Raw genomic sequence first — 27,181 nt, 5'->3', positions numbered from 1 at the left:
CACAGCAGGGCTGCTCCTGATGCAGATGCAGCTTCCTGGCTGCTTCTCAGCATCCCTTGGCTCCAGCAGTGGCTCCTCCTCCTATACCTGCCCCTGCAGCACTACTGTGGATGGGAAGAAGCTTCAGCTGGGTGGCTTGTGCCCCAGAACGTGGGGCAGTGGGTCCAGCTCCTGGCTGCCTTCCACCCACTTGGCCACTCATGCTAGGCAGGCAGAGTGGGTGGAAGGCAGCTGGGAGCTGGAGCCCCATATGCTGGGGCAGGAGCTGCCTGGCTGAACTTTCCACCCCTCCCAGAGTAGTGCAGTGGGGCAGGAGGAGGAGCTGCCACTGGAGGTGAGGAAAGCTGAGCAGCACCACCTGGGTGGCTGCAGCCACACCAGGAGCAGCCCTGCCAGTAAGCTTTGCATGCTGACTGGGGCCAGTCCAGCAGGTGCAGGCAGAAGCATGGCGCAGGTTGCCCTGGGAGGGGCTCGGCCCCATGTAGAGCACCACAGAGGCAGCCACAGACTGCACCATCCAGGCAAGCTCTGCTGTGTGTGCCCCTGCCCCGCCCCTCCCTCTGCTCACCCCTGGCCAGCTCTCTGGATTTAGCACCCAGTCAGCCTCCCCCCCACAATGTGGGCAAGACAGTTAGTTAGTTGATTTTACAAAGTTAGTTGGTTTTACAAAGGTGAGAGTGTTTTCCTTCTCAGGTTAGTAATGCTTGAAACCATTTTCCCCCCTCCCCCAAGTCCTGCAAGCAACAAAAGAATAGGATAGAGCTTTAAGCAAAACAACTCTCCACTCTCCTTCTCTTCCTCTGTCTCTCTCTGTCTCTCAGGATAAGAAAAGTCAATAGCAGCACTAGGGGCATGTAGTATTAGGCCTCTGCCTGGATTTCCCCATTTGGGATTTCCTGGGCGCACAATGCTTCAGTGTGGTTCCAGGGTTGGGGCTGCACTGGAGTGAGTTTGACACTCCAGTGCAGTTCCAGGGCTGGGACCATCAGTCTGCTGGTTGGCAGTCTAACCCCTGAGATGGCACCAGAGCCAACATGCCCTGCTTACTGAGAGGTGCCCTGGAGATTCCCCAGGGCACGTATCTGGAAGTAGGAAACACATCACCCATTGTCCTGCAGGATCAATGGGTGGGACAACAGGCGACTTGTTTTGTCCAGTGAGGTGGATCGGCTGTTCTGGGACACATACTGGCACAGCTGATCCACTTCACTGGGCAACATCCATTTATGCCCTTAGTGACTGCACCCACTGAAACTCCATATGGGTTCCAGATCTACAGTAGCCCTTCCTTGTGCATCCTATGACAGAATGTGTCAACTATTCCTTTGCAATTTGTTTGTCCTTCATACAAGTTAGTCATCCATCGGACTCTTGTATTTCTTCGTCTATATGTTACATGATCTTAGTTGATTCTTGGAGCTGGGGATTTCACTAATGGGAGCTAAAGGGATTTTACTCCCCAAAGCAAACTGGAGAACTAGCCCTAGTCAAAGCATGTCCCTGTCGTATGTTTTCTCACATTGAGAGCTTAATGGATGTTTAAACATTTGTTGATTTGCTGCAGCAGAGTGATCTGGTTTAGTGCCTGCCTGGTAGGGAACCATTCCAGATGGGAGTTGCCTATCCAGTTACTAGAATAGTAACACTCAATTAATCTCTGATGGGAGTTTTTTCCTGGAGCCCCTGAAGTTACAGCAGGGTTGATTTTGGCCTCCTTTGCATGTTCTTTGCATATTGCTGCAAGCCAGGACTTCAGTCATCCAAAGAGGGCAGCTCTGCTGAAAACAAGCAGCCGTATGGCCATACTATATTTGTATTAGTTCAAAGTGACTGTGTGTGTGTCTTGCGGTGCCTTTGGAGCCTGGGAAGCAATTCACTGTAAATAGAATTTCACTGTGTCAGAGTTCATTAAAGAAGTAATCCACTGTGTCTGTGATTTTATGCAAATGGATTCACGTTAGTAAATCCATGCCCTGAGGTGCAGATAGCTTTAAAAAGACCATTTAATTTGATTCAGTTATGCTGGAAATCAGCACTGGGAGAAATTCCTTACTGTTTATATTAAAAATAAAACTCTTTGAATTAAACATGGACAAGGGGAGGGGTTAAATCCTGACTTCCATTTTGTTATGCCACATGTCTCCATTTTGCTAGAGTGCTCTCTGCTCGCTGTTAACTAACTTGGCATCATCCAAAGCCACACAGGTATTAAAAATTTCATGTCTTTCCTATTAAGACCAGAAGCCCATTCTAATTAGTCACCAGCAAGGTTCATCATATCACGGTAAATTGCCTTTTGACAGCATTTAAAATACGTTTTGATACTGTGGTTTGATTTTAAATATACAGTTTGTGTTTTTCTTTTCTCCCCAGACTCTTGAGCCTTGTTCAGGATTATCAGATGCATATTTATACTTTATCCAAATGTGGCATTTGTGGACCATGCATATGAACAATTCACTTGTCCATTTCTAAATGATTATTTGTGTATTCAAGCTTATTAATAGGATTCAAAGTAATTCATTAGCACTGTGGCAAAAACCCATGCAGTTTAAATGTTTTCCTCCCAAAGCTCAGACTTTTATGTCAGCTTTTTGATTTTGAAAGGTCTATAACTCTGTTGTTTGTCTGAATCCCTTCCTGTAAATGTAAATCAGTACCACCAAGTGTTGGATTAGGTATTGGAATAGATAGGGTACATTTAGCGTCATTATGGGTAATGAAACACCATTGCAATCAAGCTTGCTTCTTAGAAATTAATGCAATTTCTAGTAATGTACAGTTATAAAGCTTGGGCCAAAGACTGAAATGAGGGTGATTTCTTTTTCCTTGGCTAGTCTCATTTAAGCTATTAAGTTTTTAATATTTCTGTGTTTATTTTGGTTTTCTTAGACATTTGGTAGGATTTTACATGTTTAGTGTTCTCTCTCTTTTCTCACTCATATGTACATAAACACTCTCTTTTTAAATTATTGGGGGGTCTGCTCATCATTTTGTGTTTGTACACCATAGTGCCTGTGGCATTATAGTCCATCCTAAACCTTATGAAATTTTCAGTTTCTGAAATGTTCTACATTCTTCATGTCCGGTCAGTCTCCTGAGCTAAGGAAGAATTTCATGGTAGGGATTATGGAGGTTCCCCCTGGAATAGTCCACATCTTGTCTCTTCCCTCTTCCTAGTCCTGCACTGAAAAGGCAGTAGAGAGTGTGTGGTTCAAAACAAAAGCACTGGGTTACACCTGGCTTCTTAATAGCATGGAGGCCAGGAATAGCTCTGTTTCCATTTGGTGTGGTTGGTGGGGGAGGCAAACCACCAGTAGCATATGATGCCTGCTAGAAAAGAGGCTCCTGCTCCTGATACTTGTGGTAGGGCTATGGGATTAAGGAGTGCAATGGAAGCTGTCTAGTGAATTTAGTGAGAGTAGGAGGAAGGTAGGAGAAAGGGGAGCTGGGCCAAGTGACTTCCTGTCCTCACCATGGCAGATGAAAGTGAGAATGTTTTCTCTTGAGTAAAGGCTGTCCACAGTGATACCAAGGCTAAGGGATGCCAAATGTTTCAATCTTTTTTACTTTTCTCTCAAATAGGTCTGAACTAGATATACTGTCTGCTATCTCTGAGGGCATTCTGATTGGCTACTGCCCACAGCAAGATGCCCTGGACGAACTTCTAACTGGTTGGGAGCATCTTTATTATTACTGCAGACTTTGTGGAGTGCCAACACAATATATTCATAAGGTAGGTATCCATGTTTTATCTCTGCAAAACTGGATAGGGCAACATTGTGCCAGAGAGATCACAGAGCAGTTCTGTTTTCTTGTACCAGACAGAATTCCTGAAGCTGCTCTATTGTGACATGGAGTCCACAGTTATTTGGCTGGCTCAAGGATTGGCCTTGGTTAGAAACATCTTTTGTCATTCAGTTGGGCCCTGCACTCATTTGAGCTGGTCTGGGCCTTGGGATTGGGCTGTGCTTTAACAAGGTGCTGCCATGCAAACAGTGTCCTATGGGTATTTCAGTAGTCATGTAAAGTTCAGCATTCAGTCCTTTCCTTATCAACCTACCTTATTAGGTTTGATTAAGGATGGGCAGAGTGCTGCAAACACTAAGGAAAATATATTGCAGGATAATTGTTATTGCATTAAAGCTCTTGGCTATAATTACCTGTCATCTTCATAAAGTGACAGTTGCCTTCTTATGACCAGCTTTTAGCACATCTCTACTCTTCTCCAGCTTCCATTATCAGGGCACTTAATACAGACATGGATGGGAACAGTTTCTTGTATGTCTCATATGGGTGTATATTAATTTAGAGAACATTGTTAAATATTTATAAGCCTTGCATAAGTTATTGAATATTTTTTATCATAAATGTAATTTAAAACAAATCAAGATTTTATTATTTAATTAGGCGGCAGGCTCTTTTAAGTGCTGCAAGTCTGGTTCTTAATCTTTGTTAAGGTGTCATGCATAAGAGCAGTACATCCCTATAGTGTAATTATCTACAGTTTTGTTGACAGTCAATGAACCAGAAAGGCATTGGCCAAGTTAGTTTGAAGTCTGCTAGAAAGGAGGGCAGACTAGCTGGTTCAGAGAGGCACGAGCTTTCATAGGCAACAGCCTACTTCATCAGATGTTTTATAGATTCATAGACACTAGGGCTGGAAGGGACCTCAGAAGATCATCGAGTCCGGCCCCCTGCCCCAGGGGCAGGAAGTCAGCAGGGATCATAGGATCCCAGCAAGATAAACATCCAAATGTTTCTTGAAGGTCTTCAAAGTAGGTGCTTGAACCACCTCCAGCAGCAGTCTCTTCCAAACCTTGGGGGCTCGGACAGTAAAGAACTGTTTATGTCCAGCCTGAAACGGTCATGGAGGAGTTTGTAACCATTCGACCTTATCATCCCTTGGGGCGCTCTGGTGTCAGATGTTCCCCAGATCCTGGTGAGCACCCCTGATAAACTTATAGGTGGCCACCAGATCATCCCTGAGGCTATGCTTTTCCAGACTGAAGAGTCCCATGGCTCTCAGCCTGTCATCGTAAGGTCTGTTTTCCTGACCTTTGATCATGTGCGTGGCTCTCCTCTGCACTCTCTGAAGCTTTTCCAAATCCTTTTTGAATTGTGGAGCCCAAAACAGATGCAGTACTCCAGCTGCAGCCTCACCAAGGCTGAGTACAAGGGGAGAATGACGTCCTGGGATTTGCTTGAGAAGCATCTATGGATACAAGCCAGTGTTTAGCTGCACCATCACATTGAAGGCTCATGTTCATATTGTGGTCAATCATGACCCCCAAGTCCCTTTCATCCATAGTGCTACCCAGCATAGCACTGCTGAGCCTATAAGGATGCTGCAGGTTTTTCTTCCCAAGGTGGAGAACCTTGCATTTTCTGGTGTTAAACACCATCAGGTTCTCATCCGCCCATTTCCTGAGCCTGTCAAGGTCTGGCTGGATCACCCTCCTGTCCTCAGGTGTGGACGCTTTATCCCAGAGTTTGGTGTCATCGGCGAACTTGGCCAGTCTGCTTCTGACACGAATGTCCATATCATTAATGAAGATGTTAAATAGTATAGGTCCAAGGACAGAGCCTTGAGGGACCCCGCTGGTCACCATGATGATTGACTTCTGTCAACCACCACTCTCTGGGTCTGACCACGGAGCCAATTCCACAGCCAGAGGATTATGGTGAGGCTGAGGCCACAGTTAGTCAGTTTTGCTAAGAGGTGATCATGGGATACCATATTGAAGGATTTTTAAAGTCAAGATATATGACATCAATCTCTTCTCCCTTGTCCAAGTGATAGGTCACCTGGTTGTAAAAGGAAATAAGATTGGTCAAGCAAGACCTACCCACCACAAACGCATGCTGGCTATCCCTCAGGATGTTACCATCGGCCAGTCTTTTCAGAATGGTCTCTTTGTTAATCTTTTCTAACACCTTCCCTGGTATAGAGGTCAGGCTGATGGGCCTATAGTTTGCCAGATCCACTTTCCTCCCTTTCTTGAAGATAGGTACCACGTTGGACTTCTTCCAATCTTTGGGCAATTCACCAGAGTGCCAGGAGTTGTCGAAGATCCATACCAGCTCAGGCACATACACATTCAAATCAGCCTAGGCACATACATACCTATCACCAATTCAAGCACATACACTATACACCCCAAAAGTTAGACACAGATCCCTAATTCGTATATCATGCACACAATGACATATATATATACACACACACTCACCAGTTCACACACATACAACCCACCTACACATACACATACACACAGGCAAGTTCCTCACTTGGATGGTAGAGTGTGTATGTGTGTGCTTGGGGTATCTGGGATACTTGGGGGAAGGTTCAGGTGAGAGAGTGAGTTAAAGCGTAGGGAGTGAAAATTGCCAGAACCGGGATCAGAACCGGTGGACTACAAAGAAGTTGGCTGAGGAACTGAGGCTTGGGTTTACTTAAGGTAGACTGGGGCTGGAAACTGAGGCAGACAGCTGAGATATTGGTGGGGAGGAACATAAGTGGTGGCAAGGAGGAGACAGCCAGGAAAGAAACTGAGGCAGAAACCTGGTTGCTCAGAGGAAAAGGAAAAGGCAGTGGGGATAAGACAGTGGCAAAGAAACAGGGGGGTTAGAGGCAGAGAGGAGCTCAGGACAGGTGTTGGAGGTGGCAGTGAGCCAGAAGCAGGAGAGGGAAAAATGAGACAGAAGTTAGAGGGGCGAGGAGCAGAGATTGGAACAGGGCCAAACCAGAGTAGATTTCATAGAAATTAGGGCTGGAAGGGACCTCGGAAGATCATTGAGTCCAGCCCCCTGCCCATAGGGCAGGAAGTCAGCTGGGGTCATAGGATCCCAGCAAGATAAGCATCCAGTTTGCTCTTGAAGGTATTCAATGTAGGCGCTTGAACCACCTCTGGTGTCAGGCTGTTCCAGACCTTCGGGGCTCGGACACTAAAGAAATTCTTCCTTTTGTCCAGCCTGAAACGGTCTGGTAGTAGTTTATGACCATTCGATCTAGTCGTCATCCCTTGGGGCGCTCTGGTGAACAAACGTTCCCCCAGATACTGGTGGTCACCCCTGATAAACTTATAGGTGGCCATCAGATCACCCCTGAGCCTGCGCTTTTCCAGGCTAAAGAGCCCCATGGCTCTCAGCCTGTCGTCATAAGGTCTGTTTTCCTGACCTCTGATCATGCGTGTGGCTCTTCTCTGGGCTCTCTCAAGCTTCTCCACATCCTTTTTGAATTGTGGAGCCCAAAACTGGATGCAGTACTCCAGCTGCAGCCTCACCAAGGCCGAGTACAAGGGGAGAATGACGTCCCGGGATTTGCTTGAGAAGCATCTATGGATGCAAGCCAGCGTTTTGGTCGATCTACTAGCCGCAGAATTGCACTGCAGGCTCATGTTCATCTTGTGGTCAATGATGACCCCCAAGTCTCTTTCTTCCACAGTGCTACCCAGCACAGCACTGCCGAGCCTATAAGGATCCTGCGGATTTTTCTTCCCAAGGTGGAGAACCTTGCATTTATCGGTGTTGAACACCATCAGATTCTCGTCTGCCCACTTGCTGAGCCTGTCCAGGTCAGCCTGGATCACCCACCTGTCTTCTGGTGTGGATGCTTTGCCCCAAAGTTTGGTGTCTTCGGCGAACGTGGCCAGTCCGCTTCTGACTCCAGTGTCCACATCATTAATGAAGATGTTGAACAGTATGGGTCCAAGGACAGAGCCTTGGGGGACCCCACTGGTCACAGGACACCATGATGAGTGACTTCCATCAATTACTACCCTCTGGGTCTGACCACGGAGCCAATTTTCCAGCCAGTGGATCGTGGTACACAGAGTAACCGGGGGGTGATAGCTACCTATCCAGGCTGGAAAGGGGTCCTTGTCCCGTAGGTGTTGTCCTGAGGAGGGTTGCCAGCAGGGCGTCTGGGTGGATAGATGGTGTGGCATGGTGCTGATTCAGATGGAGTGGGCGTCCCATTGGGTCTGTCTTCACTGCCCCTTTTTATAGGGGCAGACCTTGTGTGACCCTAGTGACAGGAGGCATGCCCAAGCAAGGGTCAGCCCCTGGTGTACTGAGCATGTGTACTCCATGCAGGGAAGTGCAGTTTCAGGTGTCTGTAATGGTGGGGTACAATGGTTGAGTTGCTGGTTCTGCAGGGTCTTTTGTCTTTCAAATGCTGGGTTCTTGTCTCTGTTCCTGGGTGAGGTCCATGGTTCCTGGATGAATCAATGCGAGGTGATGACCTGGTCATTACAGGATATTCAGTAGAGGCCTGCTACCATTGTATTTCAATCATTCCCAATCACTCTCATTCCTCCAGGAACCAATTTACATGGGAGGGTACATGAATTATACAGTTGCAACACAGGGGTTGCCCGGGCAGAGGACACAAGATGGAGGCATCCATCCAGGAAGAGCACACACCAACTGCTGAAACTTCCTTAGCCTGACGAAGGGTTTTTGAACCCAAAAGCTTGCTTAATAACTATTCTCCAACTATTTGGGTTGGTCTAATAAAAGATATCAGATTCACCCAAGGAACCTTGTCTGCCTATGTCCTTAGACCAACACAGCTACAACCTAAACCCCTGCAAGATGGAGGCATAAACTTGACATGACTTATGCTAACTTACATATATAGGCCTAAAACAGTAATCACACAATATAAAAGCAATACAAACATAATAATTATCACTTATAAAACAGTGGGTATCGATATTAAAACAGCAGAGCACTTATTTGCAAAGAGGGGAGAGAAAAATAAAACTTACTACCTAAAATAAAATGTTAAAGTTTATCCTACATCTCAGTTTACTTATACTTATCTATAGGGAATAGAGAGGGAGAGAAAAAGTCAGAAATGGTTGGGGAAGGGGAGGGAATGCATTTTAAAATTAAAAAAAAGAAAAACTGGGGGTTTTGCTACACACCCTGGGCACTGATGTCGGCTTGCAGGAATGCATAGCTTTCCTTGACATAAAAAGCTACACCCCCGCCTCTTATCCACTCGATATCTCCTGTACAGGGTATAGCCATCTATACCCATGTTATAAATGGACTTGCAGAAAGAAAAGGCTTAAAATAGAGAGGAATTGAAAAACAAAGTCAAGGGACAGAGGGATGGGCCACTGTTGAGAGAGGCAAAAGGTAGGTTGAAAAGATCAATAGCATGAGTAACTGGTGCCTCCTGAATCTGGGGGGGATACTCACCCTGACTTAGAGGCTAGGTGAAGAAGAGGACCTGAGAAGGAACTAACTCCTCAGGCTTTCTCATTGGTCTGTTCCCAATCTGGGGGCAGAGCCTTGAGAAGAAATAAAAGCCTGTGTGCTGAGCACAAGGGTGGCTTCAATGAGGGATGATGAAAACGGGGCTGCAGAAGAACTGGTAGAGCTGACTGGCAGAGCAGAGCAGTTGCCCCAGAAACACCAGGGAGAGACCTCCGCTGAGTGGGAAGCAGCAGTTGGCTGCATCCCAGCCCCACTGTGGAAAGAGCTTCAGGGTCAGTGCGCAGAAGGTCCGAAGAGTGGAAGGGACCTTGGCGGGTCCACGAGGCAGCATGGGTTTCTAACTCTGCACAAGGCAGGAGTCCCTGGTGCATGGATTGGTGCACAGGGCTGGTAGAGCTGAAAGGACTGCCATGGCTGCACAAGGCAGTGAAGGTCCATAACCCAAGGGCAGAAGCCCTCAGTGCATGGAGCAGTGCACAAAACTGGAGAGCTGATGGGATGCTGTGGCTGCATGAGGTAGCACAGGTCCCCATCCCTGCACGAGGCAGGCACCCCTTCGGTGCACAGGGTAGTGCGCAGGGCTGACAGACCTGGTGGCTGCGCGAGGCAGCTCAGGCCTTTCTGCAGCAAGCGGCAACCAGACAGGTCAACCACCCTAGCGAGGAAAGACTCCTTGCAGCAAACCCACAAATAGAGATGAGCCTAGCCCACCAAAGCTGCTGGGAAGGGGATTGTTGCTGCCTGGAGGGGAAGAGAAGGGGATATCCTCAGGGGTGGAGGGGCTCTCCCCATTCAGGTGACTAAGGGGAAGTCTTCTGATGGGGAGGGGGACAACCCACCCTTGGGTGTAGAGAGAAATCAAGGGTCCCTGTTTGTTAAGGGTGGTTTTACGGTTATGGGGCCCCTCCTAGTTGTGTGGCCTAGGAGGGGGTGATGGTATTCCTTTAAGGTAACGGGTCCCTCCCTCTGGCACCATTTCTTCTTTGGGCACAGCTTCTGTGCCATTGTTGTGTTTTGGTTCCTTGTGTTGTTGGGATTTCTGTTGTAAACTTGTGTCCTTATTGTTGTATTATGAAAGGGTTATAAGCTGCTTTATTTAGCCTGCCAGTAGGATTTGCTAGCTCAACCCTTCCTCAATATCTGAATTAATTGTATTGGTTATCTTTATGCATTTGTATTCCATTTAATATTATCTCACTTGTGTGTGTTCAGTTATTGTCCCATCACTACCAGATTCTCATTTGTTGATTTGCCGTCTAACCTGTGTTTTATCATTGAATATTCCCTTGCCTGCCACCTGGAGAGCCCTGTCAAGGGCAGGGACTGCACACTAACCAGAAGGCCAAAGAGGATGAAGGCCTGTGCTAACGTAGTGTTTTCTTTTGCCATATCTGGCTGAAATTGCCTGAGTTGAGGGTTAATAAGAGTGATTGTCTTTGTAAATCTATATTAGTAAATATTAAAATATTATATATGTGTTTGTGTGTGTGTGTGTGTTTATAAGTTTGATATAATACTGTACAATTAAACTTGTAAGTAGTTAAGTATCACTGGGTGTCCCTGGTCTCTGCTCTGCTATGTAGGGAAAAGAGGTGGGGCTGGCCTGAAGCTAGGCAGTCAAACTCCCACAGCATACTCATACCCGCTGACACCCCTTCAATTGAAGAGGGGGTACCAGCTGCATACCACCCAGGTTACATATATCAATAAAACATTGTGTTCAGTTAATACCTATATATATAGTGACATTTCATTTTAATCGCAGATTTGGGGTTTTTGTCAGAGAATTTGCAACTTTTTATCAGAGAAAACAGGATTCCTGGTCATAATCAAAGGTAATGTTCTTTATTATTTGTAATCCAGCCTCATAGGGAATGTTGGTGTGACATCCATGATGGCTAGTATGATGTTCACTGGAAGCTTGTTAATAGATTCTTGAGGAATTTCTTGAGGAACTTTATAATGTCTTCCAAGTAACTGGCAGCTCCAGTAGTATACAAGGATAGGACCAGGAATAGGATACAGGGGTAGCATAGGACCTTTGGCTCTACACAGAATAGTGGTCCACTTTGGCTCTACACAAAATGGGTCAAAATAAAGTCCTTATTATTTATGATGAGATCAGCAAAGCAGGTTAAAAATTGTAGCAAAACTTACTAGATGTCAGATGTTCCACAGTAACTATTTTGTATGTCTGTTTCTACCACATGGCAAGTGAGAGATAAGTCAGTATTATTTAAGTGTTTCATTCCAGGGTATAGCTTGATATAATTTTATATAAGTATCCATACTGGAGTGAGACTTGAGTCATCCAGCTATCATGCAGACTTTGTATATAACTTTGGGCACATAGTAGTTTCATAGGTCAGGAGGGACCTGAACAGATCATCTAGCCTGACTGCCTGCCACAGGCAGGAATGAATGCTGGGTTCACAAGACCCCAGACAGGTGATCATCCAACCTCCTCTTGAATTTGCCCAAGGTAGGGGTGAGGATCACTTCCCTGGGAAGCTGGTTCCAGATTTTGGCCGCATAATTATGCTGTGCCTTTCTTCCTCATCTGGTAAAAGAAGATGATACCTCCTTTTACTTATGCCTTGTCTGTATAGATCAGTGATTCTCAACCATGGTGCCATGTCACCCTGGTTTGGCATTAGATCTGTTCAAGAGTGCTGTGGGGTGCCACATAGTGTTAGCACTGTTAGGCGCGCAAATATAATTATTCTGATAAACCCAGAGATTTCAAATAGGAATCCATAGGGTTGAAAACATTCTGATCTGAGTTCTTTGCAGCAGAAAAACTGTTCTACTGTTTTTTCATGATAAAAAAGAGTGAAAACCGAGAGGTGAGGTACCTTGAGTGTAATGATCTTGAGGGGTACCTGAGGGGTGTTCAAGTCTAATGACAGGTGTCTTAAGTTTAAAAAAATGGAGAGCCACTGGTATAAGTTGTCATCTATCCAGCTATGGCTCTGTCTGTTACCATGTGTTTTGTTCAGCATGTAGCAAAATGGGGCTCTTGAGTAAGGCTTTGAGATGCTAATCAAAATAATATATTTAATGAATGGTTTTCATCTTCCCACAAATTTCAGAGTAAAGATCTTTAGAGAAAACTATTTGACAAGTCTAGCCTATCAATGGGCACTTCCTGTTCTATGCTTTTGTATGGGATTGCAGCACAATGTTAAACAGCTCCTGTGTTCCAACTTTGAAATGGTTGTATTTCAGCAGTAGATAAACTGGTCCCTGTGAAAAGTTTGTTTTCAATTTAAATGTGTGAGGCAGAATGCCTGGGGATCCCAGGGAACAGCGGGTTCTACAGAAACATAAATTATTGCTGCTGTTCTCTCACTCTTGTCTGTTATGTGATGTTGTAGTCGAGCCTCTGAGTGTTTACCAATAAGTGCTTGTGTTAATACACATACACACGCAAAACAGACAATGCACTAGGGAGTGCATTTGTTTGATCTGAAGGTAGAAAGCAATCTGAGTCCATCTTGTTTTTCAGTAAGTTGGCAGGTGAGTAGATGACTTAAGAGTATGCTACACAGCCTAAATAAATATAATCTATTAAAGCAATAACTTCAAGGTTCAGATTCTTTGCCATGCAGATTTATCATCAACAGGAGTCCAGTACCTGACACAATGCTGAGTGCATTTAAACTTCCAAAACAGTAATTAACCAAATGGGAAAGGAGGGGGAAACAGGTCATTTGCTACCAACATAAAACTTGAAGTTAAATTAAAAATGTATTTTCTCCCACAATATAACAACACTAGGATAGGATTAGCTTTGAACTTGATTAGAGCAAAGACCTGGGGATGTTCAAACAATCATCACAATAAAAGAGTGTTTATTTTTATTAGATTTGTCTAGTACATCAATACATTTCAGAGTTTGTATCTTAGGAGAAGTAATGGGATAGATGTCATCTCTCATACCACAGTAAATCTCATCGAGTCATCAAAGTAAATGCAGTAGAAATGGGTGCACAGTGTTACAAGGGTAAAAGTTTCAACATCTGTTATGTATCTTTAACCCACCAACCTGAACAGCATCAAACGTGATACGAAATGCAGTGTTTAATGCTTGGATTGCATCTTTTCAAGTCATGCTGCTTTAATGTTCAGTGAGCATTTGAAAACTGAAAAGTTAGTCAATAGGAACATGCAAATAGTTCTGTTTTATTTAATCCTTCAAACAGGTGAATTTTTGTGGCAACCCAGAACTGCCTTGACTTGCACTCTATGAAGAGAGTGTGTGACATTGTAAACCCTGGTACTTTAATGATTTCCATGGCGTGGAGACTGGACAGTCACTTGACCCCAGTTGACTTCCTGCCTAGAGCAGGGGGAGGGGGAGGAGCCTGGACCTGATGATCTGCAAGGTCCCTTCCAGCCCCTAACAATCTATGAATCTAAGAGCAAAATCTGTTCCTAGAATTTTGTTTTCCATGTAGCAAGGGGTTTATGTAGAGCTTTGTGCAGAATCAAGGCTTAAGATTGTAAAACCTTAGTGTTGCTTCTCCTACAACTTTAGTTACCAGTGTGAGCTTGTGCTAAAATTACTAGGTTTATTGTGAAGGGCAGTAGATCATTTTTTCTTTAAAATTGGAAGAAAATTGATAAAATATTTTTGAGTTAGATAACACAAAAAGTTACTGTTTTTGCAATGTTCACTAGTTCAAAATACTTCTTGGGTAACAAAAGACTTATTTTTCAGATGGTTCTAATTCAGTGTATGGTTTCTGCATAATTTTTTGCAATGTTGCCATTGAATATTTGGGTACAGGCAAACTGAAAGGTATTTTAAAGTCTGTTTTACTGGGTAATACCCTTCAAAGCACAATTACATCATAAATTGTGCAGATTAATGAAGTTATACTGGAAATGCATTAGTTATTCTACAGTATGACTAACATAAATGTCATATAGACAGCATCTTCATTAAAACTTATGTTATATTAATGAGCTTGACACATGACTGCAAATCTAATCATGTAGACGTTTGCAGATGTACACATCTGCACACATGCGAACACACCCATAATTATCAAAAAAGAAAGGGAGTGAAGTCATCTGTTGCTCGGTGCAGTAGACTGAGCTTATATTTGTTGGGCTTAATTGTAATATTTTCCACCAGTGCATAAGGGCTGAGGGAGATAACAAGGACATAGGAAGTCTCTTTTCTACGTGCAACCAGGAAATCAAACCCTCTCCATTGTACTCAGTGCATCACCTTATAAGTGCGACAACTTTATAGCTCATCAGTCTACAAACCATTGACTTGATGCCTCTCCTCTGGACTGTGCAACAGAAGTATATCTACATGTCCAGCTAACTTGCTTATGTTCTGCAATCATCTGCAAGAGTTAACTTGCAAGCTCTATGCATTCTAAGCAGCGGCACAGTGAGTGCCATGAAATGAATCTTCCCCTTGCATTGAGAAATCATTTGGAGCCAGCAAAATGTCTGTAACAGAGAACTTACAAGCCCAAACCTCTGCTTTCCCTTGCTGTGCCAACTAGGTCATAACTTAGTCATGAGTGTCTATGCACTGAATACTCTCGAGCAAATAATAAGCATGGAATAGCATTGTGGGTTTAGGTAAATTAAACAAAGGCAAGATTTACCTCACAACCTGGAAAGAACACTGTATTTGTATTTCTTCTTAAAGGGGGAAAATGACAAAGTTGCTCTCTATATTATTCCTGGGATAGTGTGTTAAGAGCTTGTGATTCATGGCTCGGCATAGTTGGGGGTGGCAAACTTTAAAATCTGACTTTGCTTCTTCTAACTACTTTCTGTGTCTTCTTTGACAGTATTCCTCAATTCTCTAATTTCCTCCCCTGCCTTATTCACTGTCCTCTTTTAAATTAAAAAGCATTTTGCTGATTATATTAAGAGTCACAGTAACGACTCAAGCTGTGCTAGAAAAAGTTCTGATTATAGTTCAAATATGCTCATTGATATAGCTGAAACACCACAATCTTCTCCTTCATATTTTTGTTAAAATGCAATAAATCTTAGTATTACTTGAGATTCCTTGAAATATTATGGCATATTGATTTGGATCTGAGCAGGAAAGCACATATTTTAACTCTGTCCTTTTCTTTCAGATTTTATGAACTATTCCATACGGGTCTCAGTGCATTTTTGTTGCATTTATAGAGAAAAACCCTGACAGTCAGTAGTGTGCACATATTTCCCATGGTAATAAACAAAAGTCAGATTAGCAGATAAGCTACCTGCTTATATATCAAAGATACTGACTTTAAATACTGTTGACATTCTGGTTTTGATACAAACTTTTTATTACTATTTTTTCTTAGTGTCATTTTGTCTCAAAGGATTATGAAGGTGTTCAGAGCTGTGTATAATCAGAGCCTGTGGTTGGATAACTAGAGTTTTCAGCCGTGTGTAGACAAAATGAGAAGCATGTGTGCACAACACTTTAAAGTGGGCTAAATGCTTTTGCACCACTTTAATGGTGTCAGTGTTTGCAGAGCTCAGTGCCGTATTGCGAATGAATTCTGGCTGCTGTTGGAAATTCGGTGGTGTACTGCACCTTAAATGACTTGGGGCGCAGCAAACTAAAACTCCTTCGAGGAGTTTTAGTTTGCTGCCCCTACAGCCATAGAGCAAAACACTGGTCTCTGTGTGGCTCCACAGCTCTGCAGGAAGCCCTGCAGGCAGCCTGGCAGCAGCCTGGGAAAGCAGCTCCACCCAAGAAAAGTGGCGAGCCTTATTTTATTTTTTTTCCACCCTGGAGCCTGCTTTCCTGCCTGAGCTGTATGGAGGCTTGGTGCTTCCCTCCACAGCTGTGGTGTTCCCTGGAACCGCTCGAGCCGGATGCCTGAGGGCAGGTGCGGGTGTGCCTATTCCACAAGAAAACTTACATTAAGGAAACGTGTTAATATACTCCTATTCTCAAAGGCATGAGCACAAATATATGAGCTTATTTGAAATAGGCAACAAATATTCACTTTTCTCTGTCAATATGCTGCTCACTGAATTCCACAAACTAACTGGGTCCTGTCTGTTTGGTCCAATCCTAATCTTGCAATTTTCCATGACCTTTTCTGGTGACAGGAGGGAGGTAAATTTAGGTAACTCCCTCGCTGGGGAATCCCTGGCAGGGATTCTCAAATATAGCAAACTAATGACTGTTGCCAAATACTCATGTCACCCCCTACTTCCTCTGCCACAGCCACTGAAGGGTGGGCACTCCAGGCTCATTGTATCTGAAAAACAAAACAGGTATATTAAGGCTCTTACTGTATTCAAATGGCACATCTTTCCTACAGATTATTGCAGTGCCCCTACCAACTGGTGCTCTGAGGGCCATTGTGTCTAGGACTCCTTGGCTTAGAAGTCCCTACTACATCCCTGACTCACCCTTGAACAGGTCCAGTTCCTTGGCCAATGTAGATGACTGAGGGCCGTTTTAGATTTTCCCATGTAGGGAAGCTGGCACTAGTATTAGTGCACACACATTTGGCTTTTGCTTACTGAGCAAGAACAGAAGATCTGTATCTGGCCCTGGGCTGGTGAGTGCAAAGTTGGAGAGAGCTACTTGGATACTTCTATCCACTTGTGCCTCTGTGGAAGGTCAGACCAGTCTGGTCCCAATAATGATCTAAAATAGTGGGAGTGAAGACTAATTTGTGCCCTCTCATCAGTCCAGAGTCCCCAAGTAAAGAGACTGATCAGAGCTAAATCTAGTTTAATCCAATCTTTTAGGAAGGGCAAAAGCCCTTACTTGTGTAACTGCTCTTCTGCCAATTCCCACTTTTATGTTTGACCTATTATTTCATTCCATCATATTTTCTAGCACTTGAAAAATGTGTGGGATCTAATCAATACTGAGAAAACACATTGGAAGAAGGAGCATTTTAAGTTAATGGCTCAGTGATCCAAAATGCTTGGTGAATGACTGTTACAAGAGTTAACAAAGCCAGATTTTCTGTTCAGAACACTGTCTTATTTTTCATGGGTCCCCTTAACAGCCTTTGATTCTTAACATTTTTCCTGACAGATTCCAGCAAGTCTTCAATCTATGATTTGATAATCATACAATGCCTCAAATGAGAAAAGAGGAAATATTTATTTTTAAAGTTTAGTGGGGGAAAAAAATCTGTGCTAGTTCAGACTGTCTAGTTGAATGCACGAGTCCTACTATTTTTGCCATTTCTTGATTGCAGGTAGCTGGGGACCTTGTTAGCCGATTACATCTGGACACCCATGTTGACAAACTGGTGAGGTCATACAGTGGTGGCACAAGGAGGAAGCTATCTGCAGCTCTGGCTTTGGTTGGCAAACCACAAATACTTTTACTGGTGAGCCATGTCAACATCCTCATTGCTTCAGAAGTGCATGCAAATTCAGTTGACTTTTTTCATTATTTTTCAGGCCACTTTACTTATTTCTGCTTCCGAAGCAACTCTAGGGAGAAGGTGACACAAAACCGGTGTAGCTGTCTTTTTCAGCTCTCTGAATAAATATATTTTACTTTACATTCCAATGTTCTTGGATTAGAATTCAAAGCTGGCTTCTGCTTTATGATTTCCTACATAGGCTATAATACAATTGTTACCTCTCTAGGTCACTCTGAGCATGTAATTTTTTAACATATATTTCTTCACAAAAAAAGAGAAATAGGATGTATTCTGCAACATGTTAGAATGTGTCATATATTTTTCTGCCCGTTTCTTCCATACCAGAAAAGTAAACCTGAAAATATCATTCTGTGTGGCTCCATCTGCATAGAGATATCGGTACTGGTTATGTTCATAGATTCGTAGATTCTAGGGTCGGAAGGGGACCTCAGTGGGCCTTCTAGTCTGACCCCCTGCCCCTGGCAGGCAAGAAAAGGGTCACCAAACCTGGGGTCATGTGAACCCAGCCAGGTGCCTGTCCAGTCTCCTCTTGAAGACCCCCAAGGATGGGGCGAGCACCACCGCCCTTAGAAGTCCATTCCAGATCCTGGCAATCCTGACTGTGAAGAACTTTTTTCTAATGTCCAGTCTAAACCTTCTTCTCTGCAGTAGCTTATGGCCATTGTCCCTTGTTGTTCCAGGAGGTGCCTTGGTAAGCAGATCATTGCCTACTTAATGTTGCTCTCCCCTTATGAATGTGTACACCGCCACAAGGTCCCCCCTCAGCCTTCTCTTGGAGAGGCTGAAAAGGTTACGGTCCCTTAGCTTTTCCTCATAGGGCTTTCCCTGCAGGCCTCTAATCGGACGAGTGGCTCGTCTTTGGACCCTCTCCAGGTTGTCTGCATCCTGCTTGAACTGCAGCATCCAGAACTGAACACAGTACTCCAGCTGCAGCCTGACCAGTGCTGCATACAGAGAGAGAATCGCCTCCCTGGAACTGTTTGTGAAGCACCTATGGATGCACGACAAGGTGACTCTGCCGACTATTTCATCACATTGATGACTCATGTTCATCCTGGAGTCAACAGTGACTCCAAGATCTCTTTCTGCCTCAGTGGTTCTGAGAAGGTCGCCCCCCAACCTATAGGTATGATGGCAGTTCTTTCTCCCCAGATGCAGCAACTTGCACTTGTTCTTATTGAATTGCATCCTGTTACTCTCTTCCCACTTCCCCAACCTGTCTAGGTCAGCCTGGATCTGGTTCCTCCTCTCCAGGGTGTTAGCTTCACCCCATATTTTTGTGTCATCCGGGAATTTGGACAAGGTGCTTCCCACCCCCTCATCCAGATAACTGATGTAGATGTTGAACAGCACCGGCCCCAGAACTGAGCCCTGAGGGACTCCACTGCACACATCTTTCCAGATTGAAACTGACTTATCCACCACCACTCTCTGAATGCGACCCTTGAGTCAGTTTGCTATCCAGTCTACTGTATAATCATCCAAGGCAAATCTCCTCAGTTTAACACTGAGATTGTTTTTTAAAATGCTCAAACTCCTCTATAGAAGAAGCTTGCTAGATGTCTTTCACTGTAGATCTGCCCAGTTTCTGTTTCTTTCCCTGGAGCCCTCCACATGTGCAGGTAAATCTATGATGGGGTCTAATGCATGATCCACACAATTGTGCCTCCTGCCATGCCACATGTGCACAGCAGGAGGCATGATTGAGGGATTGTTAATCAAAACTCATCACATCTTATTGCTGATGCAGGGGGAGCCAGGATCGGGCCCCTCTGCACTGGCAAGAAGCAAGCTCCTGCAGCTGGAAAACCCCGCAGCTGAAGGGGCCCCCAGCCACAGGGATGCCCTATGAACCCCTGTGTCTGGGAGACTAGCTGCTATGATCCCCCAAACTGCAGGGGTGGATGGTGTGCCCTGTAATAGGGTGCATCTCTAGGTGACTGGGCTGCACCTGCCTGCCCACTCCAGCTCCCTAATTTGGCTTCTTTCTCTCCCTCATGTCATATCTTGGTGTTATAATTGAGATATTATTTCAGGAGGCTGCTTTTAGGTACTGGAAACCTTGGCAGGAGGTGTTTTGCTTCCCCCAGTAATTCCTCCAGTCACAGGTCTGACCAGGTATTGCGGGGATCGTCCCTTCTCTCTGTCTGTGGGTGGGGGTTCAGCCCCTGTTGGGCTCCAACCCATCTTAATTTAGTCAGGGCCTGACCCTTTCCTAGGCCTCCTGCTCTGAAGCCAACAAAAGCAATATGAAAAAAGGAAACAAAAAAACACAGGGGGAAAATGGCAGGGTGATGGATACTCTGCTCTGTGGCCTCTGTGCCTCCCCTCATCTGCTCTGGTGTACCAGGTGTTGTTTCAAAAATGATCACAGAAGAAAAGAAAAGAACCAAAAAGCAGAGCTGTATCAGTCTCTCATAAACAGTCATAGAATCATAGAAAATTAGGGTTGGAAGGGACCTCAGGAGGTCATCCAGTCAACCCCCCTGCTCAAAGCAGGACCATCCCCAACTAGATCATCAGAGCTAAGGCTTTGTCTAGTTGGGTCTTAAAAACCTCCAAGGATGGAGATTCCACAACCTCTGCTTGGTCCTTGTGGCTCCCCCAGACCCCTCCTGGGCCAATACACTCAGTCCCCCAGGGCTTCTTTTGGGGTTAACAAGAACAGCCCTTAGCTCTCTGTATACCCCTCACTCAAGGGTCCTCCCAAAGCACCAAAAAAAAGAGAGCCCTTAGTACTTCCTCCATGCTTGCTCCTTCACTCTCCATTGAGAAAGGTTCCTACTCCCAGGCAGCAGCAATCCTGGCCAGAAGTGAGTTCCCTTTTGCCTCCCTGAAGAGCTCCATCTCCCTTCGCCATTGGGGTCAGCCTCCCTCATCTGTCCTAAGCAGAATTTATAGCTCAGTCAATCAGCAGTCAGCTGACTGCAGGCTGGGCTTTGAAAGGGTGAATCCACAGCCCAGAGCCTGGCATCTCCCCTCTGGAGGTCCCTGCTCCTACCTATGGCAAGCTTCTTGACCCCTCCTGTCTAGCTGCGTGTCTATCTTGGTAGCCAAAATCTCCTCCACTCTGGCCACACTGGCAGGGTCTTGATTTGCAGCTGGTAATCCTTCCCCCCTGCAGGCTACAAAGATTTAGGGATTAAAGGGGCCCTGTTGACTCTCCTTCCCTGGCCCCCTCTTCTCCATAACTGGGCTTGGGTCCTCTGTTATATGCCCCCCATGGCTGGGAAGTCATAGCAGCTGGGAGAGCACAGAACTTGTGATCTTCCAGCCTTGGGGGTGTGTGGGGTTCCTGTGTGGCTGAAACATCATAGCAGTTGCAGTGTCCCAGCTACAGGGGTGTATGGGGCCCCTTGCAGCTGGGAGTCCTGTCAATTGGGAGCTGCCAGGCTTGGGGTGCACATGCCTCAACCAGCTAAGAGCTCTGACAAGCTGACAGGGCTTCCAACCATGAGGCCTCCTGGCCATACATGCAATTAATGGTGTGATAGAAAGCAGCTACAAAGTTAGTACAAATAGTCTAGTCCTCTTTTTATCATGCTATTAATTGATTGAATATGTGGCTGAGTCACCATTCAAGGCATAATTAACTGGTTGATCACACCTTAAGTGTAATGTGTAGATGGGCCTCTGATGTGCAAAATGTCACCTGTTTGCTTTTCATCCCAGTTTTGCTGTTGCATGTGTATCAAGGCCTGTGGAGATGTACTGATATAGGTGCTAGCACTGTTGCAACTAAGAGAAGAACTTGGCCTAAGAGGGATTGGAGCTCTATGCTACAATCACAAGCAAGTTTTACTCTTCAGGTTTTAGATTTAAAACAGAAGTAGTAAATGTGGTTTCATCTAATAAACGAGAAGGAAACAATTCAACTTATCCCTGCACACCGTTCCCCAAATGCTCCTATCTTCTCAACCGTGTGTCCTAGTTCTCATTTTCAAAGGACATTTTTTTTTTATAGGTAGAATTTCCATGCAACTTCTGCAGATTTAGAAGGCACTAGTGTGTTATGCAAGGTTTAAACCAGGATATTCTGCTTGAGGAAAGCCATGTAGAATCAGTGAGCACTGTCTCAGTTTCATTTGGCTGAGTGCGACTTCAAATTGAGTAACAGTTGGAAGGGAAGATCTTTGTTAGATTAAAATGATGATCTACCGCTTGAGAGAATTGCACAGGCAAAAATTATATCTTCTCTGATATTCTTCGTGAGCCAATGATAAAAGTTCATGACAAGGCATGGAAGGTTAGTCTAGTGGTATCCAGAGAAGGACAAGGAACTACTTCCTTTTTTGTTTCTTCTCATATTGTGCCCATCACCATGATAAACAGGTTCAACTAGAGGAAATGACATTTCCTACAATCTCCCTTTCTGTCTTGAGGCAGAACTAAATAAACAAATGTGTCTCATAACCATATACAAATGCCACCGGGAGGCCACATACTCCCTGGAGCAGAGAAGAAAAGAGCAGTCCTAATGTGTCACACACATGAACGGAGGTGGGTTAAACTAAAGTTGTGCATGCCTCCAATGTATTTGAATTGGTGTGCATTCCTAGAACCAGATATATTTTACTTCTTCTAATTTTATATCACTGGCTCACTTATAGGTTGGACAGTTTTACTTATTTTTAGCTTAGGCTGGATGAATTGGCAAAAGGACGAGGTATCTTAAGTCAAAGCCGTTCCTGATCTCAGAAGATGCTCCCACTGTTATTTAATCTCTTTATGACAGCCTGCCACTGCAGGCAGCCATTTCAATTTGCCTCTTACTGTGAGGCATACACCATCACGTGTAATGTCAAGAAGAAAATCCACACTCAAATAACAAATGCTCAAAAAGATGCATACATACCAGTGTTTTGGGAAGGATAAAGGATTTTTAAAAGGGTTTATTTATGAAGAATTTCCTTTTCTGTACTAAAGTGACTTGAAAATAGTGCCAATTTACCCTACCCTGGGGTATAAATGGAACATGCTTGTTTTATTTGGCCCTTGATTTTTACATCTGTCAACTATAGAGAGCTGAGAAGGCAACTGTAAGGGACTGAGCTGGATTCTCTTTCTGCTTGTGGCCTTTGTAACTAAGTGACAATCAGGTTTTAGGCAGCATACTGGGAATGCTGAGATCTTTGTTTACACATTTCAGCCGAGATTTTTCTTTACAAAATAAGCAACAAGGTCCTCACTGTCTGTCTTGAAGGCCAATGTTATAAAGCCCTGTCTTGTCTAGCCCTATGAAACCAGAGAGAATGGATTTGAAAGTCAAGGTCATCTCAGCTGACATCTAAGCCCATTTTACTGGACACAGAAGGATGGTGCCATTCCAAGAGCTGCATTTCATTTTCCAGAGAAGCCTCCCAGTTTTAGAAGCAGAGTACAATGAACTGGCCAATTTAGGAGGACAGTTGGTCATTGGGGGAAGTCTTGCATTAAGGCAATCCTTGCTGAGACCACTGTTTCCTGCAATATGGACTGGACTTTTTCCTTTAGAGGGAAGTCCTTGCTGATTAGGGGAGTCTAGGGAAGTTAAGCTGTGATCCAGTTGTGCACAGATATGACACATGCAGGAAGGGCAACATGGAGATACAGGACCTCCAGTTTGATAGTCCATGCCCTCTGCAGGCAGACCCACAAGTTCTAGATGGACAGGGCAGCAAACACAGCCCACCAAGTCTTCTCACCCCTACAATAAACCAGAAGAATTGTGTGTGTCCAGGTTCACAGAACTCCCTTGTCCCCACTTATAAATGGATTGTGCCAGGAGCATCTGGTGCTGTTGGACATTTTCCAGGCTTCTCATCGCCTCTACTATATTCCTGTGGTGAATGGAGGGATGTAGGTTGTAGCCATGTTGGTCTAAGGACATAGGCAGACAAGGTTCCTTGGGTGAATTTGATATCTTTTATTAGACCAACCCAAATAGTTGGAGAATAGTTATTAAGCAAGCTTCCGAGTTCAAAAACCCTTCGTCAGGCTAAGGAAGTTTCAGCAGTTGGTGTGTGCTCTTCCTGGATGGAATGAAAAGTAATGTGGTGAATGGATGCATTTGTGCCTGCAGGATGAGCCCAGTTCTGGAATGGATCCATGCTCTAAGCGGTACCTCTGGAAAACAATCATGCAGGAAGTTCAGGATGGCTGTGCAGCTGTGCTGACATCACACAGGTGAGATACTGTCCCAGCAGGAAATGTTTTCTGTTATTCTAAATATTTTCTTTGGTTAAGTGCCAATGAACACACTTCTGAGGGGGAAAAACTGGTACCCATGTGTAGAATAAAGTGCTAGGGTCTCTTGCTATGATTGGCAATTCCTTCTCGTTGGTGAAATATGAAATCACCTCCATGTTCTCTCGGTTAAAGTATTAAGGATTAGACTATGGCTTCATGGGTATGGTGAGAGATGGAGGAGAATTGAGATGCCCCTCTGCTGAACTGACTAAGAATTCTGGATTGGCATCAGCATGTCAGAGCCTGCTGCTCCCTGGTGGAAGTGGTATATACTGTCTGTGTGCCACACCTGGTCCCTAAACAGAATTGAGGATCTTGCCAAGACTCCTTGCTATGATCACAATTTCTTCACTTTAATGGCAGAAGCACTGAAACTCTTTTGTAGCACCTATGCTAACTTTAATCAACTGCATATCCCCTGCAGGGCATTCAGTATAATAGGCATATTTATATATAAAATAGCTTACAATGAGGGAGCAGTCTGATTTGTGGATGGAAATGTTTAGCTGTGTAATTAGAAAAGTATGCCCATAAGGGGCCATATTAATTAATAGAAACACTGAATTAATATTTTGGCCAAATCAAGTTTTGAAGTCATAAATTAATTGATAAAATAATGCAACAAAATATTCCATAAAGATTTGTTAGATATTTTTTAATTAATTTGCTTTAGATGTGTTCCAGATATGTTTCTTATACAGGGGTGTTTAAAGGTTTTAGATTTACCAGCAAAATGGTCTCAGAAAATGCATTTTGGAGCCATTTTTAAGTGATCATTGAAACGGAATCTGAATAGTTAGGCATGAGTGTTTATGCCTGATACCATATGGCTTAAGAAACCAGTCATCAGTAAATGACACAGATAGGGTTCAGTTCATAGTGTAAAACAAAAAAGGCATAATTTTCATATTCAGCAAATAAACCAGAGGTTAATTGTGTTCTGTTGTAATCAGGATAGTGAAATTCTTCAAATAACTTGCAGGAAATAACTTTACAAGTGAATGACTCTGAACTAGGGGACTAATATTTAGCAACAGTTGTCTACACAGATTTCCATTCTAATTAATAACACTTTGTTGTTACAGGTTGTAGAAAGGAAAGATTTAAGTTTGGAGGCCAGATTTTCATAGGAACTTTTAAATGATAAATAATTTTTTTATTTTTAGAAATTGAGTTTCTTGTGCATCACAAGCAAACAGAAAAGAGGAATGGTTGTTAAGTGATAGTCTGACAATTTAAGCTTAGGGCTTTTCCACTTCTGGAGGAGGCATCCCCCAGCCTTTTGTCCAGTACCCTAACAGAGGGAGACTCTAGTCCTTTCTTGCATAGAGGATACTTAAGCTCACGTCTCACTTTTCATGAAAGTATTCTCACCACCATTTTATGAATTAGGCAGGGCTGAGGGCATCCTTCATCTCACCTGTTGAAGTTGGGCCACTGGGCATTAAGGAATGGAGGAGTCACAGGGCCAGAAGTACAGTGAGCACAAGCTGCCCAGTTAAGGAGAGAGCCCTTGGTCCTGGCCCTGTTTTCAGGTTTTTGTTCACATTTTATCCATTGACAATGTAATACAAACTGCATAAATTACATTGAGAATGGAGGCTGAAGATACAGGGTGGGGGCACCTCCTCCCATAGTCTCAGTATCAAGCAGTCACTCCTCAAGGTTTTTCTCTGCCTCAAGAAGCAGAAATGTATGCAAGTTTTATCAGCTTCCCAGATGGTATTGGCTCACAATTGAACCTGGCTGAAGGAAGACATGAAGGTGACTGTCTGGATCATTTCTGAGCATGCACAGTAGGCCAAGTCTAGTCACCCATGGGTCTTTCCAGGTTAAAAAGGAGAGAGAGAGCGAGAGAGAGAATCTGGGCATCTTAGCAGGTTGTAGATGCTGTGGATGGAGGGTGAAATTTAGGATTTCATTTAGTGACATTGGCACCTAAACCTCTAAATGCTACTTAGCTGGCCTGGTGGTGGAATGGGATCTGGGCCTTATCTTTGAAGTCAAGTATCCTAATTTTTAGATGGAGCTTCAGTTTTTTAGGTTGTGTCAATTGTTGGACTGCAGTATTTTACCAAAACCCTAGTGGCATCCTCCTACAAGGAGCTGCTGAGAGTCATTGTCCCTGCAAAGAGGGTACCTCTTGGTGCTAGCTTTCCTCTTTTACTGGGAGAAGGATGCATCTGTGATCCCTCTTTAAGAGTTGTAACACACTTGCATATTAGAGGGGCACCCCACCTTGGCATCAGGACAGGGACTCCTTTGCCAGTCCCCCTGCAGGTCAAAGCTAATTAGTGGTCTAGCTAATTCCTGCCCTAGTATGAATGAGTTACCACCCCTGGGAATACCTGAAATGCAGCGCCAGTGCTTTCCCAAGTAACAGTGTTGTAGTTGTAGTCAGCCAGGATGATGCATCCTGAAATATTCAAATTTCAGGATGCATCTCTTTGAAATTTTGTTGCTTCATCCTAAATTCATGTTTGAGTTAATTTTAGGGCATTGTTTGGTCCCATGTAATCCTGCCTTCCTCTTTAAGCATGCTTACAAATTTAAGACACAGCTGTACACATTTCAGTACTGCCCCAACCTGAATCTGGAGTGACTACTCACAATGCATGGAAGAAAGCACCATGTTGAGAGCCCTCAGCATTTCTTCTGTGGCTGCAGATAAGTTAAATATCTAACACTGAGGCTAAGTACAGATAGTCAAAAAGCTTGAGGTGAAATCAGTCCAGTTTTCACAGATTTCTCTAGTGTGTAAATTGGACTGATAACAAACTTAACTCATGTTCAGTCTTTGGTTGGTCAAGGCAGGCAGAAGCCTGCACTGGCCCAGGCCAGAAGGCAGGGCTGGGGTGGAGGGGTGCGCTGGAGCATGCCTCCCAGCCTGACCTAGCCCAGCGAGGCCTAGCAGGGTGGGGGGCATTCCTCATTGGCTGCCTGGCATGTACCCAGCTCCCTGCTGTGCCCCCTCAAGTTGGGGGAAGGTTTGCCCATCCTTGTGTTGAGCTTGGGCTGCCTCCTTCCCCTCTGGCCTGGATTGCACCTACTGTCCCTCTTACTCTCCCCAGTGCCTAAGATCCCCACTTACTTTCTCCCTGCCCCCGATTACCTGTGGCTGCCCATGCTGTGTCTCCCAGGGAAAAGGCAGAAAAGAGTTAAACTGTCTGCCCTGCTGTGCAGAGCAGACCTGGGCAGTTTAACCCTTCCCTGCCTGCTTCCTGGGCAGCCGCAGGTAATCAGGGGGCAGGGGAAGGTGAGCGGGGGTTCTGGGGAGATGGGACGGGGGGGGGGCAGTGGGCTTGATCCGGGCCAGTGAGGGG

General features: G+C 44.5%; 1 protein-coding gene across 1 annotated transcript in view; it reads left to right on the top strand.

Annotated features, from left to right (window-relative positions):
- The window catches only part of ABCA13 (ATP binding cassette subfamily A member 13), a 370,934-nt gene that overhangs the window by 311,134 nt on the left and 32,619 nt on the right, over positions 1-27,181 (top strand). Inside the window, 3 exon segments of the mRNA XM_059729347.1 lie at positions 3,586-3,740; positions 17,440-17,570; positions 23,692-23,795. Coding sequence (XP_059585330.1) covers positions 3,586-3,740; positions 17,440-17,570; positions 23,692-23,795 — 390 coding nt within the window.

The sequence above is a fragment of the Alligator mississippiensis genome, chromosome 5 (assembly GCF_030867095.1).
Source record: "Alligator mississippiensis isolate rAllMis1 chromosome 5, rAllMis1, whole genome shotgun sequence".
Lineage (NCBI taxonomy): Eukaryota > Metazoa > Chordata > Crocodylia > Alligatoridae > Alligator > Alligator mississippiensis.
This window is presented reverse-complemented; position numbering and strand designations above follow the sequence as displayed.